The sequence below is a fragment of the Dermacentor silvarum genome, chromosome 7 (genome assembly GCF_013339745.2).
Source record: "Dermacentor silvarum isolate Dsil-2018 chromosome 7, BIME_Dsil_1.4, whole genome shotgun sequence".
NCBI lineage: Eukaryota > Metazoa > Arthropoda > Arachnida > Ixodida > Ixodidae > Dermacentor > Dermacentor silvarum.
This window is the reverse complement of record NC_051160.1, coordinates 101,930,232-101,947,901: the sequence shown is the minus strand read 5'-3', so window position 1 is coordinate 101,947,901 and position 17,670 is coordinate 101,930,232. Positions and strand designations below refer to the sequence as shown.

General features: G+C 42.4%; 1 protein-coding gene across 1 annotated transcript; it reads left to right on the top strand.

The window, feature by feature from the left end:
- The first annotated feature begins 4,240 nt into the window (after positions 1–4,240).
- Positions 4,241–13,661, top strand: LOC125946905 (uncharacterized). The gene is made up of 6 exons (XM_049671093.1): positions 4,241–4,312; positions 4,523–4,590; positions 4,821–4,902; positions 6,497–6,682; positions 9,966–10,082; positions 11,477–13,661. The coding sequence occupies exons 1-6, from the start codon at positions 4,295–4,297 to the stop codon at positions 11,681–11,683; spliced, it is 678 nt and encodes a 225-aa protein (XP_049527050.1). The 5' UTR covers positions 4,241–4,294; the 3' UTR covers positions 11,684–13,661.
- Positions 13,662–17,670: the final 4,009 nt, after the last annotated feature.

The window sequence follows — 17,670 nt, the reverse complement described above, 5'->3', positions numbered from 1 at the left end:
CTCTCGCGTCAAAGTGGCAAAGTGGGAATAACAAGGAGTCATTACAATAAATGAGACGAAAACAGAAAGCACAGTGGGGGTAAAGAAAAAAAAAAAAAGAAAAAAACAGCCCGGAAAGTTAGACCCGGCTGCCCGTCGCATACACGCTGCAGCTTTCGCCGGTCGACAGCCTTTCTGTGGCGCTCCTGCTGTCATGCACTGAAAAATACGCACCCAACCCTAAACCTTCTCTCTCTCCCTTGCAAGAAGCGTAGAACGCAGTCTTAGATATATCCGCTAAAGAAGAACCGTCACGCTCCAAACGACCGCTTTTCGTCCGAGCACGCGAAACGAGAGATTCGCACGACAGCAACACGAACGGCAAGGAACATTCGACGAAGACGCCGCACCACAGAACACCCATACAAAGGCCGCACGACGGGGAAATCGACTCGCCCGTTATGAAACCGTTCTTGTCAGAAAAAAAAAACTGCAAATTCCTCGGCACACGGTGCGTCGTCGAGGGCACACAACCTCCGCTACTTCAATCGAACGCGAGCGCTCAGCCGTTTTTATCTTTTTTATCCAACGGCCGTGGCTCAGTGTGTCGTGACGTTAATCCGTTCCGCCAAGGTCGCGAGCCTGTGACAGACGTTGACGGCGTCAACGGACGTTCGCACGATCGACGGTGCCTCGGCTAGGTCACCGGAACTCGTTCGTTCATTCGCTTAAATGACAGCCACCGATAAAACGCGCGTCGCCCGCTGAAGCCACGTAAGTACAGTCGCCGGCCTAGAGGTGAGCGAATATCCGAAAATTCGGAGTAACGAATCCAATATACGATTCGTTCCCCGAATCGAACAGTCGGTATTCGCAAATACGAATATTTTTTTTAGAATAGTTTAAATCGCCTAGGGTGCGCAATCAAACATGAAACTGGAGCAAAGGTGCGATAAATTTCATTCCGGCGGCCATACAGTAGACATGAAACGCGATAAGTTACGTAGTGGAACGCGCTATTCATCACACTGGAAGCCAGACTTCTCTTATCGAAACAGCGATCGTTGACTACTCCACTAAGAATTATCTGTATGCGAATAAAATGCAGATTTGTTCCCAATGCTCCATTTAGAATGTGATGACAGAAGCTTCGCAACATTCTGAATAGTATTCGGATATGAATATTGTTGTATATTAATGCTCAATACGGCACTTTTGTTTTATTCGAAAACTATCCTATTCGATGCATTTCTGGCGCTATCCTATTTGTATTCGATGCAGTCTCAAAGATTACTATTCCGACACCACTAGAGAATACATATACGGCAAGAATTTTTTTTTTTTTTTTTTGCCAGGCTGAAATAAATATTATACGTGCACCTATTTGAGTAAACGTAATGCACTACAATCCCACGATACAAGGCTGTGCTAGAAAACATTTATTTATTTATTTATTTATTTATTTATTTATTTATTTATTTATTTATTTATTTATTTATCGCCGATGCCATGGTCTCTGAACTTTTGCTCTCAACTGAACGTTGCAGCACTACTTTTGCCTCAGGCCGACCTCTCTGCGTTTCTTGAAATATGTTTGATTCTTTTATCGTTACAAACAACAACAACAACAACAACAACAACAACAACAACAACAACAACAACAACAACAACAACAATAATAATAATAATAATAATAATAATAATAATAATAATATAATAATAATAATAATAATAATAATAATAATAATCAGGAAACTACCCTCCCTGAGAAAGAAATAACCGACAACATCCACACACAGTCACCAGAGGAGTCCAATGTCATCGGACTTCCGTGCAGATGACCCGACACGACGCAATTTTTAGTGATCGCGAATAATTAAGAACCTTAAGCGACCGCTGACATATACGTACGACTGACATTTCTCTAGCACACGTCGACACAGTCAAACACTTGCGCGTGACATTTCCGATTGCGTCCAATACTCCAAAGGCAAGGCGGCGCCTATAAGTATGTGGTGTGAAAGCGACAAACGAGAGTCAGAAATAAATGAAAATGTATTACGCTTTCCTTAGTTCATGAAACGTCGAATATGGTCTGACAAGTGTATCGCAAAAAAAAAAAAAAGGGGGGGGGGGGAACTTTGGCGCCGCCGTCAAAGCGGTCACAATGGAAACGTCAGGGTATATGACACATGTTTCTAAGTTCGGAGGCGAAGCGTCTTGAAAAAAAAAAAAAAAAAAAGATAACTCCAAAAGCAGCATACAACGCCAGTGTGGCGCTGGTTTGAGTGACGGTGTAATACTCCTGTCATACGGGCACTTTCGAACTCAATACAGGCCGAACGCTACTAGGACGTCATTTTCAAACACGCCAGACTTCGATATCGATCGCACCCGAAATAGTGCGATGTAGATGGAAACCGAAAGTACAGGAGTGACAAAGTGAGCTGTCAACAGTACAGCCTTCGCATCGACAGCAACAAGCACACACAAAAAAATTTTTTTGAAAGTACTATTTCGTGCCGTGTGTTTGGATAGAGTAAGGCGTCTGTTCCTGTAGAAAGAGTGAACGGTAAGAGTGGAAGAAAAAAAAAAAAGTCACATCTGTAAATTTATGGCGCAAATCAAAACCACAATGTCATACAGGAAGGACACAACCCAACCGCTACGCAAGTCAGCAACCCAATTCACTTCCAGCACACACGCAATAAGTGCGTTGCGGTGAAAGAAATTCAAAGCGACCGAAAGCGAAACCAGAGCGCACTTCGATCTCGGAATAAACGGAAAAGTTCAATAGTAACTGAGAACCGTGTTTTAACTTTAGTGCTACTTGCAACACATGGGCAAGCGCGGTCTTTACTGAGGCCGAAATTATTTCATCGAATGACATTTTTAGCACGTTCGGTAGCGTGATGGAAAATCAGGGGGGCGTGAAAGTTGGCGTTCTGCCCAAGGCTGATCGGTGGTCACATATGTTCTACACCGGGCATCGCTCGGCCGGAATCGGTGCCTTAGAACCGCCGGACACGCGGTCCCGCACCGGTCTCGCGTCTTTTTTTCTCTTTCTCGACTTCTCCACGGCCACCGGGTGACTTACACTCGAAAGAATGCACCACGGAAAAACCGCTCTTGCACCACAGCCGCAATAGAGCGGCTGCGATCATCATTCTCCACGCTTTCGTTCATAACTCGATCGCCCCGACTACGTAGAGCCCGCTCTGTAACGGCGATTTCGGAAGGCAAAAGATAAATACAAACTGATGCGGAAACCCGGATCGACACAGAATGTGTCAGCCGCGTGACAATCGAAACCCTCGATCGTGAAGCGGCGTCTTCGCCTACTGACGCGGAAAGGGTACCCGCGTTCGCTAAAATGAAATAAATAAATGATAACAAAGAAACAGGGGCAGTACGGCGTCGTCGGTGGCAGTTACGAGCACCGTTATCTCGCCACCGCCGCGATAACAACGGTTGAAGCGACCGAAAGTCGTAAGCGCGGAAATAAACGGAACAAGCAGCGTAAACGCGATCGGCGCTCTAGCCAGGCGGCAGCAGCTTTCGGCTTCGTCCGCGCGTGGTCGTCGCACGCTTCGGCGTCTCTGTGGTTCGATGTTACGGATAACGCCTGTAACCACACCGAGACTTGTCGGAGATAAAAAACAGTGCGACGATTCCGTTCAGTCCGAGCTGTAGAATAGAAGGTGAAACACACCGTCGTCTTCGACGATCGACTCACCGAGAGGATCCATGTTTTCCATGCTCTCGCCGCCGATGCGGCTTTCCGGGCCGTAGCGAGCGTCGAGTCTCCGGCTCTGCGCACACCGCGTCGCGGTTTGCTGGCGTTCAACTAGCGTGCTAGTTGCGCCGCCGCTTGTTCGTAACACCGAAATCACTGCTTCGTGAACAGCGCACGGCTCGTAATCCGGTTGATTAGCATGACGCGCTCTCAGAAATATTTCTTTTCGCACATCACGAGAGACTACGGGTAGCTGCTGCCTAACGACCTTTCGGCTTTCGATTCGCTGGCGTTGCAGTAGTTGGGGACAGGCCGAGGTTGGCCGTTACACGTAACATCGTCAGAGCCGTAATACTGCTTTGAAAAAAAAAAAGCGCGGAATATTTTCCGACAGTTCGGACGTCAATTGCTGTTAGTACAACGCGAAAGATAGTGAATGAGATTATGCTGTAAATATTTTATGCGAGTAAGTTCAATGTCAACCGGTGGCGGTGCTTCGATCGCAATTGCGCGGCAAAAAAGCGGGAACCTGCAAAGCAGACGACGACAGCAGCTGACTGCAGCGCGACTAGGCCAGTCATGAATTCTCGGCGCAAGGTAATCGTTATCATTGCCGGAGAGTTCATATAGAACTCATAATGTGCCCTAGTCAGTGTAACATATCCAAAGCAGTCTATATTGAGCAGTCTAACTGAAACCTTGCAGGACTGAAATTCACTTCAGGCGCGCTTTTTCGCGGGCGACTTGTCTTTGCATTTACATTTGCGATTGTCTAATCACTCCGTTGCTATATTTATCTACTTACAGCAGAAGAACGGCGTAAGCGCTTACGAAAGCGTGCAAGACGTCCGGAAAGCCAGGAACGCACGAGAAAGGTGAAAGAAAAAAAAAATCACTAATTATACTCAATTTGCTGCAAGACATATAGTACATGGATTCTGATGGCCTTAGCCACCCCGTTGTTAACCGCTAGACAATCTGAAACTTCTGGCCGTGTGTGAGCATATAAACATATCACGATCGAATTCTCGACCACTCGCTCGATCACTGCCTGTTAATTGTGCAAATACACCTCAATCATACACCTCGATCGTTATCCTTCCAGATTTCGTCACAGAACTGTGATGCGGCGCCTTGATGATCTTGTCTCCCGTGTTCCACTTAAGAAAGATGTCTTCAAAACCAAGGTAACATATGTGCTTTTATTTCTGACATATGTCAATTAGTAAACTCGCTTTCTTTCTTTCTTCCTTTCTTTTTTTTTCTTTCTTTCTTTCTTTCTTTCTTTTTTTTATGTCTTCTGCAGTCTGTTTATCATTTGCATCGGCGCCTACGTACATAAAAACAATGTCATACGAAGTAAGGTGAGCGGCTTTGGTAGCAACAACACGCAGAACTGTTGTCGACGCCATCGGCGTTTTGCCCGCGTTAGCTCAAAATGCGTGCGGCGTTGGTGACTGTTGCTGGAGCCTCTGATATAAATAGGCACTTGGTGCCGCAGCTAAACGTCGCCTCCCTTCCCTCCCCCTCCCCCACGGCCTCTCGCGCGTCCGAAGAAGGCGCGTTTGCTCTACATATATGGTGATTGTAAAGGAGAAAAGAGACGCCTACTTCTGCAGCCCTTAAGCGAGCACGGCGCAGAACGCGCGTTTGTTCTCCGCCGTGCGTTCACTCCCCGTGAAAGACGCGCCCCTCGCGCCCTTTCACTCGCACATACAGCGTTCGGCGCGCGGCGACGATTTCATCTCCAAATGACGTCATACGGAACCTCACGGCGACGGCGACGCCGACGGAGACGGCGACGCCGACGGCAGAAATCTGCTTTTGAGTGTCCATATAATTGCTATCGCAATAAAATGTCAATCTTCGACACTTTTGCAAGGTCGAAAGTACGGAACTACAATAAGAACTTTCATAGCACGTCCCGCCACCTTACGAGGATTTAGCGCACTAAATTCAGAAATGTTGGTTCTGACTTCATCTTTGTCGGTGGCGCCACATTTAAGTAGGCTAGCAGTAGCTTGTGGTCTTCCTGAAGGGCTGATCTTCCTGAAGAATGATCTTCACAATCATTCTTTCGCATGAAGTGCTACAATAAACCTCTGCAACGAAGCTACCACAGCAAAGTTTTCATTAGCCGCTTAGTATTGTTGAAATTTATCAGGCTAAATTAGTGTGCTGTTTATATTTCTAACCAGTTAGAGCCATTAGAATTTTGAAAATTAAAGCACTTGAATTGGACAGTAATCGAGTTCATCTGGTTAGTTATTTGTGGCCTGGGTGCCTCATCAGTGTCTCATTCATAGATACAGTGTGTAAGGTTTTGTGCAAAAAAAAAAAAAGCTAGCTGATAAACTTTTTCACGTTTTACCTTACTAGTTTTCTTTAATGAAGCAAATTAGGAAGTACAGCCGACAAGTCACCAAGTTCATTCGCTTACATATACAGTCAAACCCGGATATATTGCATCTGAAGGGCATCACAAGAAAGTTCCATATAGGTAATTCGATTTATATAAAATAAAAATGTTATACAGAAATTTTCAAGGGGATTTTACAGCTGTACCATATACGCAATTATTCGTTATATGTTGGTTCGATATATCCGGCTTCGACTGTAAAGGGCATGTGCATCAGAGACAACAAATGCAATGTTAGTATTGGCTTTTGAAATTCATGAGAACATGTCTCAAAAATGTGTCGCTGCTCTCCAATAAACATTGGGCTGCGCATGTTTCTCCCGTGTGAATTCAAGCCCTAAATCTGATGCATCTCCCCGCAGGCATCCCAACTCAGGAGGGCAGTCGAGTACTTCCACTACCTGGAACACACTATCGAAGCCATCTGCGAAGAGCGAGACATTCCCTTGCCACGAGACTACCAGATGTTCCTGGCAAATCGAAGTTGCCTGTCAGGAGAAAGCAGCGAGCGTCCCACAACCCGTGTACAAAGGGCGACTGCTTCTAAAGTAATATAATTATTTCTCTGCTCTTTTTGATTTCTTTTCAGATTTGCTTGTATTTAAGATTCTATATTTCCTTTTGCATGAAGAAAGAATGAAGCTACACTTATGCACCATCATCTGGGACAGCAGCACTGAGTCATGTTGTACATTCATTCATTCATTCATTCATTCATTCATTCATTCATTCATTCATTCATTCATTCATTCATTCAATTATTTAGGGCATAGGTGTATTGTTATGGATCCGTACAATTGTGCAGCGTCGGTTCTCATCTGTACACACAGAAAAATGAATGTGGAATGCTATTTCAGTGTATTATGCACGCATTATTCTACTGATATTGAACCCGCTGTAGTGAACTAGTGGCCCTGAAATTCTGCCGATAAGCATGAGCTCACATGTTTGATTCCTGGACGCAGCATCCACATTCTCATAGGGTCAGAATGTAATAATGCTCATGTACTTAGATTTATATGCACACTAAGGAACCCCAGGAGGTCAAGATTAATCCAGATACATCCACTATCAACAGTGGCTTTGTAAATTACATGCTCCAAAATCCTATGGCAAGTGCTTGTGAGCAACACTGGCCTGTAATTGCTCAGGTCTGACTTGGAACCGGATTTATGCACAGCGCCAATCGTCAGGGGCAGACAGTGTCTGTAAAGACACAGTGAAAATTTTGTGCAAGTATTTTGATACCCAACACGCGTATCTGTGCAAAAAACTATTTGTAATATGGTTAGGGGCCAGTACACTTTTTAAAATCGAGTTTGCGCAGTAGGCATAAACTGCTGTTTTCGCTTACAGTGATTTTCTGCATTTGGAAATCATGTTTTGGAAAAGAAGCGAAAAATGACGATGTCGTGAATACCGTCTAGAAAAATGTGTTGAATCCTTTCGCTATTGACATAAGCTCACTGATGTTTCAATTTAATAATACTTTAATCTGTGATACTGTTGGGTCTAAGATTATTCCCTAGATAGATAGCACCAGAATTTATGTAGATTGTTATTCATGAACTATGGCAATGTCATGGAGAAGAAATGTGTTTTCGCTTTTGTCAATTTTTCTTGCATGGCGTTCGTCGAACTGGAAAGATTGTTTTTGTTACACGCTTTTATTGCAGCTTAATTTTTCGTATGAATAATGTTACAAGTTTGGCCTATGTTTGCATTGTTTTTTTTTTTTTCTTCAAATGAACAAATTGGTTTTTACAGAAACTTATTATATCTCCTTAAATTTTGCCCAGTGGTTCTCCACATTATCATATTGTCAAACTAAGAATAGCAACATTCTAGATAATTGAGAATGGTTGAATCATTTGCACGTGCATAGTCTTTTATAAGAATTTGAGCTGGCTTCACATAGTTGTTCATACTTGAAACTTGGCATATTATGGCTATTAAAATTTGTGATCTCAAATTACATGGTCAATGTTCAGTGTGAAGTTGTCAAGTTGAGTATTAACTAATGTAAGGTGAAGCAATGACGATGACGAACTGCTAAATTGTCTATCGCTAGTGACTATAGTTAGTTTAATGAAAAGCTGAAAGCAGTCAACCACAAGACTTCAGCACTAACGTATTCCTTGCCATCGTGAGACAGGTCAGTCCAGTTTATACATGGTAAATTAAAATTGCCAGTTCAGATTAAAGTAGATCATGAATTATTATGTTTAGCAAGGTAGTCGAAATATCACCTCGAGATATTTTAACGGAGAGATTGAAGGTCGATAAATTTCACTTACGGTGTTGCAAAATGCTAGTTTGCAAAATATACATACATGATCAGAAATGTTGTCGAGGACTTCGTAAAGTATATTGCATGTTATGGCTATACCTACTCCACTGCCACGAGGTCCCCAGTCTTTACATATTAGTTTATATGCTAGAGGAATTACTTGAGAAACCTGAACATCGTCATGTAACCAGGTTTCTATTATAACCACGACGTGTGGGTGATAGGGCAAAAAAAAAATGCATCAATAAGTTCAAGTTTATTCAGGATGCTACGAGTATTCAGGGATACGACTCTCAGTGACTTAAAATTGTTTTGTCAGTCTTGCAATGGTTACGGGTGTTACTCTTACTGTGCAGGTTTATCGCAGACCGATTTAATTTTACTCTGCAATCCAGTAATGGGTCTCAAACAAAAGTTTTGCCATCGATTTTTACTTTTACCTAAAGTTGCACTTTAGAACCGGTTGCCTTATCATTTACTGCAGAGTGCTATAGTTTAGACCACAGTTTTCTGATTCTCTGCGAAAAATGTTCCAATGTAGAATGGCATGTTCCTTTCGGGTTGTAGCATCGAGACATAATTTTAGATTTTTCAGTGAAGTCGAATAGTCTGAGCATTCACCGGGCGAGCGCTGTAGCCACGTTATAGCACCAATTCTGTGAATCCTTGCCATTGTACTCACTTCCACATCAAACGGTTCTTTAGATATAAATTTCTTGACTTTGCTTTCTAGAGACTGGTTGTCTTCATTGGGGTCTTCACGTGCACCGTATATTACAGGGTTGTTTCATCGGCTCCTATTTTCTAAGTCTTTAATTTTGCTTCTAGACTCTGAAGAAGTTTGTGTCCTTACAGGCGTGGTCTCATTCTACAAGCATTATTGCACACGTCCCAATTCGTTTTCTATCTCAGCACTGTGTCTTGTCTCTTTTCGTGCCTTTACGTTTGTCCGAGTAGTTCGCGCTCCGATTTATCCATGCCTCCATACCAACTCGCCCATTTCTCGCTTCTGATCTTTTTCTATCGCCCCAATTCTTTTCTTGATACCATCAACAGTTAATTCAACTTGTTTAAGATTGGAATTTAAGTCCTTTAGGGCTTCATTAGGTTTGGTCTGTTCCTTCAAGATCTTTTTGAACAGTTGTTAATTAAGAAGAATTACGTTCTGACTTCAGCCCTGGATTCAGCTCAACATCGCCAGATGTCAATAACAAATAAAGGGGGGGGGGGGGGGGGTCGTTATGTATGTGGACTTGATTGTATGATGAAGCTATTTTCATGTTGGATGCGACTTTGTTATAATCCAGAGTCGAGCGTACTGCCGTGGCTGACAAAACGCTTACTGTTAAGAACGAAGACAGTGCAATAAACAGGACACAAAAGACAGTGTTGTGTTCATCTCTCATTTTTTGTCTCGTTTCTCACGCTGTTGTCATTCTTAACCCCGTGTACCAACTAGCCAAACAGCAAAGTCTCCTGAAATGTTTGCATTCTGAGAGCCGCAGGTTCAGGGCAAGACGCTGTTCTTGTGCTTTGCCCAGGAGGTGCCCTGCACCCAAGTGAAACCTAGCTGTGACGAAGCGCTTGTCCCGGACCTGCAGTTCCCGCCAGACAGTGACGTCAGCTTTGAGCAAGAGACACACGAGTGGGAAATTTACGTGAGTCTGTCGTGCTCCACTTCTTAGCGTGAGCACGTTGGCACCGTGCTCTGCACACGAGTCGTAGCACAAATATTTCAATTTATTGCGTCTTTATCAAACCTCGATATAACAGGCATGGATAAAACAAATCAGGCAATTTAATGAAGTAAATATAAAATATTTATCGCCATGAATGAGCATGCAATGAATATACAGTGGAATCTCGTTGATACGATTCTGCATAATAGGTTTTTCGGTATAAAACACTTTTTTTTTCTTATATATGTATTTTTATACAATTATTTTCGGAAGATACGTTTCATTTTTCGGTTCCTGTGAAGATTGTATCAATGACATTCCACTGTATTGACACGCGTACATTGTTTATCTTGTTTCCGTGACCGTTTTTTACTGACTAACCACTGTTACAAAGTGATCGCTCGGCATACATGTATCGGAACTTTCGAAAACGTTGTCGTCGATCCTATCGCCAAGGGACCTTGTCTAATAAGATTGCTTGCGCAGTGCGAATAGTGGTGTACATTCTGGAACATACGCAAACACCAGCGATTTCACTGCATTGTGCTACGAGTCACGTTCAACTTGTGCACACAATTTGATTACACCTGCCAAGAATGTTCAATACAGTAGGCACGTCTTGCACTGAGCGATAACGGGATGCAAAGCAGTGACGATTCAGTGAGATTGGTCACTCGCTAAATGTAAAACAATGTATGCATCGCAATGCCCCATTTTAAGAAGTATTGTCCCAGTGCTGCAAACCGAACAAGATAGCAAGAAATGTGAGCACGAATATAAAATAATGAAGCAAGTCAAAAATAAAAATTCAAGTTCCACAGTTCATTAATGTGCGGGGAAAGACTTGAGGTGCACTGTGTGGATGACTTCAGGTCTTGTGCGGCATCACTGGGACTACGTAACATCATTAGGCATTACTTCGTAGTCCATTGCACAAAGACGTTGGGGTATCTTGTACAGCCCGAAGTCACAATAACTTTTTAATCTATTGAACTTTAACAATGCACAAGTGGAAATAGGGACACATTTTGAGCAGAGTGTTGTCTTCACACTTAACGTGAAGATGTGCGTGAAATAAAGTACTTGAAGGTGATAATTTTTTTTTTTTCGAAGTTTGCACTGGGCAAGAGTGGAGAGGGCAGAGATGGTGTGCAGGGTTCCTCACCCACCTTCCCTTCTCTCAGCCTCTTTGCACCCTCGCCTCTGATTGTCACAGATGGTGGGAGACTTCTTCACATGCTACCCACTCACCTTTTGCAATACTATTTTGAAATTATACAAATGACGCAATCTTAGCCAGCACCTGTGAAACTCTGCATAGTTTCTTATCCTTCTGTAGTTCTGCAAACTTAAGTTTGCTGGCCTTCCTTCAGGGCATATCGCAGGAGGACTGGATGGCTGCGGGATCGTCACAGCAGAGCACTCCAGCAACCCCTGACCAAGCAGTTCCGACAGGGCCAAAAAAGACCTTCGTGGACGTCGTCTACGACAGCATAGCGTCAGCACCACTGAAGGAAGCGCCTGAATATTTTGTCATCTCTGCCGCTGGCGACGTGACCTCTCTAGGGAAATTGCCGTGACAGCCTAAACATTAATGCATTTGACCAAATGCCAGGTGAAGCTTTTAGGAGGCAGCCTGATTCCACTTCTGTTGTTTGATTGCCTTAGTCACTAGTGGACGTTTTGTCTGTTTTTAATATTTCCTTTGGGATCCTGGTGATAATTTTTCTATATTGGTGTTTCTGTTCACGCTATGTCTACAGTGAGCTGCATTTCTTTTCTGACAGTTTTAAAAGATCTAGAGCATACCGCTGCTTCGTTCTTACTCAAATTTTGTAGTAAGACATTGCATTTCTTGGTCTGCGTCTTTCGTTAGCACGCTTGGCATCATTTATTGCCCGAATTGTCTCAGCTTTTAATTTCCAACAGGCAGGAACCTACATTCCTGCGGCAGCTTCGCTTCTCTGATGGCAATGTGCAAATGCATTGGTTGTTTTACATTTTTTTAACTGAAAAACAAACAAGAATACCAAGTGCTTTACCGAATGATGCAGACCAACAAATGCAATTGTGTCGCAAAATCTGAGTGAGAACAAAGCATCTACACTTGTAAAACCGGCTTTTAAGGATTTTCGAATAAAAGCGCGAGTCACCGTAAAGCATAGCTGTAGCTCGTTACTTAATGCAGGCTGTGTTTGTATCTTTAGATTATTGTACAGCTTATTCTAGTTTCCTTATCTTTTGATGTTTGGATGCTCAGCTTTCATGAAGAATATTTTATCTTTAAGATTGTTATATCACTTGTCACATTTTAGCTTTTCTTATCTTTAGATTTTGTAGACACAAATGTTTCATGCAGCAAAGGCTGGTTGCGTACTGCACATATATGCAACGTCTACTGATTCGCACGTAGTTCAATGTGTTTATTGAGATCCATGTTCTATATTGATGTGGTTCCACGTATTGTACAGATGCATTGTGGGTTTGCTGTACTCTTCCTTGTACAGGAGCATCCTTTTTAGAGGATGACAACTTTTTTCGACTTTATTTTTTTTATACCTCTAGCACACATAAATGCGAGATGCAATTCTGTGATGTGGTGATTTGTGAAGGGTTTGATGGCGTGTATGTGTTTCTTGTGGCAAGTTTGGTGACTCCTTATCCCAATGGGACAACTTATTCTTATTTAAGCATTGGTTGGACCATATATTGTAAAAAGTAGGTAATTCAAAGGTAGCCACTGATATAGCCAGGTAGTCGCCTAGTACTGTCATTACCTGGCTTAGTGTTGAATATGTATTTATGGTTTCTCTGACGAACGTTCCTGTGCAGCTGGTTGACTATGCGCACTTTTTAAGCTGTCCTTCATTCATTATTTATTGCACATTCATTTCTAGGAATATTTTACGCTGTTATAAGTACATAAAGTGCACCTCAGTGTTGAAACTTTATGTAGTATACGATATCTCTAACGAAAGTTCCTTTGTAGCTTGTTGAGTTCACACAGTTTTTTAAGCTGTCCATCTTTAATTATTTATTGCACATTCATTTCTAGCAATATTTTACAGTGTTATATTTATATATGTAAAGTGTATATAAGTGTTGAAACTGTATCTAGTATATTATATCTCTGACAAAAGTTCCTTTGTAGCTTGTTGAGTGTACACAATTTGTTAAGTTGCCCTCCTCTAGTCATTGCACGTTCATTTTTAGAGCCTTTAAAACCTTCTCTTTGGTTTCAAGCCAGTAGAAGTCTTTTGTCCATTCTTTGCAAGCTGGCACAAAATTTACTTTCATGTCGATTGGTTTCTGAAAGGAACTGCGGCATAAAATGCAGTTCGAGGTGATGACAGGGTTTTCTTGTCTTTAAAAATGTGCCCATGACTCTACACGTGTTTGGCACAGTCGCGTGAAATGTAAAGTAGTTCACTTCCTGGCAACCAGGCAATTGTTGTGCAAGTTATATGTTTTGTCAGTTTCCTGCTCAAAATAATTTATGAAATGTGTGTTACTATTTATAGGCTACTGTGTAATTTATTTATTAAGAATAAATTTGTATCTACCTCGAGAAGCTCCTTTTTTTTGCTTTCTCTCTGTTGTTTTACACATACAAAAAAGAATAATGAATTTGAATCATGAAAAGAGAAGACAGATACACTGTACAATGGTGACATTAATTCTGAGTTAAAAACAAGGCAGCCACACAAAATTTGTGTTTGTCTTTCTATGTTGTAGCAGATGAGAATAAGTGAAGATTTACATTTGAACGCTGTAATGCAATGAACGAGCCATCAAAAGGTACAGCTTCCGAAAAAATATTATACTTTCAGTGTTCTTGCATTCTTTTTCGTTTTTCTGTGCTCTCAACAAAGAGAAAAAGTTTATCAGGAATGTCAAATATATATATATATATATATAATTGCAATTCATTTTTTAATAAGAAAAGCAGGTTCTTTTCACGCTTCATGTATTGAGAGCTAAAAACTTTCTTGTATATGAAAATTGTCTAATAATATTATTTACCATTTATTTGGTTATTTATGCTAGAAAAATACTGCAACTTTCTTAATGTCATTAGGATTACTATTATTTACTTTCTGAACCACAGTAAACCTGCTGCTGTGTTTAGAATCTGTGCAACCTTTGGACTTGAACTGAGCTGTTTTGTAGGTTCAGCAAGCTTATTTTTTCCTCTCTCTCCCTCTGCATATCAATAAGAACTTTCTCTCAGCAGATGTTGGTTACAAGTATCAAGGCTTTCACAATAAAAATGATTAAATCTGGAACATTAGGATTCTTAATAACTGTCATTTAACAAACTTTGGTTGAATAAAATTTTCAATTTAATGGAAGGTATGTTTTTTAGGGGTGTGTAAATCTCGAATACTAATTTCTTATTCAAGTTGCTATTTGACTTGTGAAATTGCCGTTTCTATTTGAAATACGAAATGGCAATACGTTTGTGAATCTGCAGGAAGAAAGGCTGATGCAAGTGGAGGCTGTTTCAAATTATTTTGCTGTGAGAGAACAGAAGTTGCAATGTGGAGGCGCCAGTTTCTGAGCAAAAGCACAAAAAAACATCTGCAGAATAGGTTGCAGTCATTGAATAAAATGGCACCTCGTCGTTAGGCAGCTTATGAATTTATTGCCTAGATATGGGCAAATGAATTTTACTTGGCCAATCTTGACAGGTTTTGAATCATTTTAAATTGACGTGTGGTGCTGTACTATTACACTTAACCAAATTAGTTATCTTCTCAATTATATTTTTTCATTTTTTTTGTTCAGTTAGTGTTCAAATAAAGACGTTTTGTAACACAAACACCCAGCCGCTTTAACTAACACAGCACTCTTATCTGCATCCTGGTCACCTCGCTGGAGTTCTTTTATTTCGTTACATGTTGATGTTATGGTGCACCAGATGTATAAGCTTTCAGTTTCTCGTTGACAAGCTGGCTTACCTGATCATAAATCCACTTGTGAGCAGCATTACATTTACAAATATAAGGTAAATAAGGATTTTCTTTTTTTAACAAATAGAGTCCATGCAACCTATCTATTACTTTGTTTAAAAATAAGAAAATATGCGGTACTCAACTCAGTGGTAGATTCGATTATCAAAGATTGTTTCTCTCGAATATTCCTATTTGATTTGTAAATTTTGCTATTCGAACAATGCCAGTTTCTTTTCTTATGTCCTTGAACATTTGGACGGAGTACAGTGCATTCTTTTTGTTCATTCAGCACAGTACTTTTGCACCACAGTTTCAATTCAGTAGAGTCATTGTACGTATCACATACACAGCTCATAGGCAACCTCTCTACAGAATAGGGACTGCGAAAATGTTGAGTCAAACGTATTGCTGAAATTTGCTGTCGTGGCACCCTGTCAGTACCATGCAATGAGCCCATTCCGTTTCTGCTTTCAGGGCTGTCAGAAGCACGCACAAAGTGGGAATTCTTACATGAAGTCACAAAGAAACAGGGAGATTGGCAAGTTTGAGTGGAATAATTTATAACTCAATTGAATTCTGGGTTTTACTTGCCGAAAGCATGATTTGATTATGAGCCATGCCATAGTGGGGCACTTTGACCACGTGGGGTTTTTTTACGTGCGCCCAATACACGACACCCGGGCGTTCCTGCATTTCACCCCCGTTGAAATGCGGCCATTATTATAATATATAATAAGCCCTTATTATATATTAATAGTGCAATGCCATAGCCACTGCACCACCACGGCACGTGAGTGGAATAATTCATAACTAGTATATTTTAGTAACATAACAACACGAAGACAAAGAAGAATGAGCAACAGGACTGACACACATAAATAAGGCTCACTGAGCAGGCAAAACCTTCAGACTGAGTGCTATTCCTGAAGTCATCTGCAGCAGTTATGTAAAGGTGACCACAAAGTCACATAAAAAGAGGACAAAATATGCTTCTGCAACAGAAAAAAATCACTATATAGCTCTTATTGTGAGTGGATGGCATAGAAAAGACACAAAAGTTAAAGACAGGTTGCAACCCTATATTGAAGTTCATGCACCAGCTCTAGATGATGTCACCCATTGTGACCATTAATGGAAATTTGTGTTTTTGTAACTGTTTATTGAATGTAGCAAGTTTTGATAACTTCTCCTGCGCTTAAGGGGTCCAAATATGAAAAGAACATTTTGAAATTTAGGACCGTGCACTGACCTACAGGCATACGAGGTTGAAGCGCGAAATTGAAAACAGGGATAATATGTCCTTCATTCTCACCACTGGTAATTGCAGTACTCAAATGCGCAAGGAAAGAAAAAGGGCTTAAACAAAAGGGGGGGTTAGGTCGGCCACAGGGGGGGGGGGGGGGGGTTACAACCCCCAAATCCCCCCCCGTCGGTGCGCCACTGCTGGTAATAAACATGGCATTTCCCCCTAGGTTAATAAACATCGACCTTTAAGGGTTAGTGTTGGTCTCCACACACACACAGCACACATGTTTGCGTGCCACTCGCGGGCGCCAAAAGATGCGTCAATATTTATTGCGGACACCCCAGGTGAATTTTAAGGCGAAAGGCTTTAATGGCTCATACTCGCGGCGTCCGCGGCCACCGTCCGTGCCCTGGAAGGCTGCCAGCTGTGGCCTCTCCCCCTCACACTCTCTCAGCTATCACGTGATGGCACAGCGGCGCATAGCAACAGTTGCGCCGCCCCAGCTGTGGACTCTCCCCCTTACACTCTCTCAGCAATCACGTGATGGCACAGCGGCGGCGTCCGAACGTCCGTCCGTCCGTGCCCTGGAACGGTGCATATGCAAGCTGTGGCTTTCGCCGAACAAGACTTCGGACGCTGCTCGACGAGTGTCCCGTTCCGATCTCGTCGAAAACCCCCGAGCCGCGCCCCAGAGGCACCGGCAACAGTCACCAACGCCGCGCGCGTTCAGTGCGAACGCGGCCGGGCAGAACGCCGACGGCGTCGACAACAGTTCTGCGCGTTGCTGGTGCTGCTGCATGTCCAAGTTGATAAAACTACTATCCTTACTCCGTATAGCTCTCCACTAATTTGCTATCGCAATTAATGCTTCGCCTTTCGGGTGAAACTGCGACATTTGTTTTAATACTTAGCTATCGCAATCAATGATTCTCTCGTCGAGTCCCATCGCGTTATCGACTGCAGTCAATACCGCGATCGTACGTGATGCGTGGGTAGAACAGCTTTTCTTTTTGTCCATCAGCGCGCATATATATGCAGGCTTGCGACGCAGTATTCTAGGCCTAGCGAAGCGCGTGGTGCGATTATATATACTTTAAGGCGAAAGCCTTATATGCCTCATCGCACAATGACATACCGTCGATGCTTCTACGAGCAAAAAAGTCACGTGGTCACAGAGACGCGCTCGTGCACGTACTGCTCGCGCGTTCGACGTCTTCATCCACAGCTGGCTCCGATGCATGCCACTCATCATGCCAGCGTTCCCACACTGTCCCTCCCTCTGCAAAAGCGCTGACCCCACTGGCCCACTACACAGGATTTCGCCTACGTTTTACAAACGGGTAACACTTGTTCCGTTTACACTTCC

Bases quoted from the DNA above. Each gene is read 5' to 3' on its own strand.
- LOC125946905 (XM_049671093.1), top strand. The intron at 4,903-6,496 runs GTAACATATGTG...ATCTCCCCGCAG, and splicing joins AAGATGTCTTCAAAACCAAG to GCATCCCAACTCAGGAGGGC. The intron at 6,683-9,965 runs GTAATATAATTA...TGCTTTGCCCAG, and splicing joins AAAGGGCGACTGCTTCTAAA to GAGGTGCCCTGCACCCAAGT.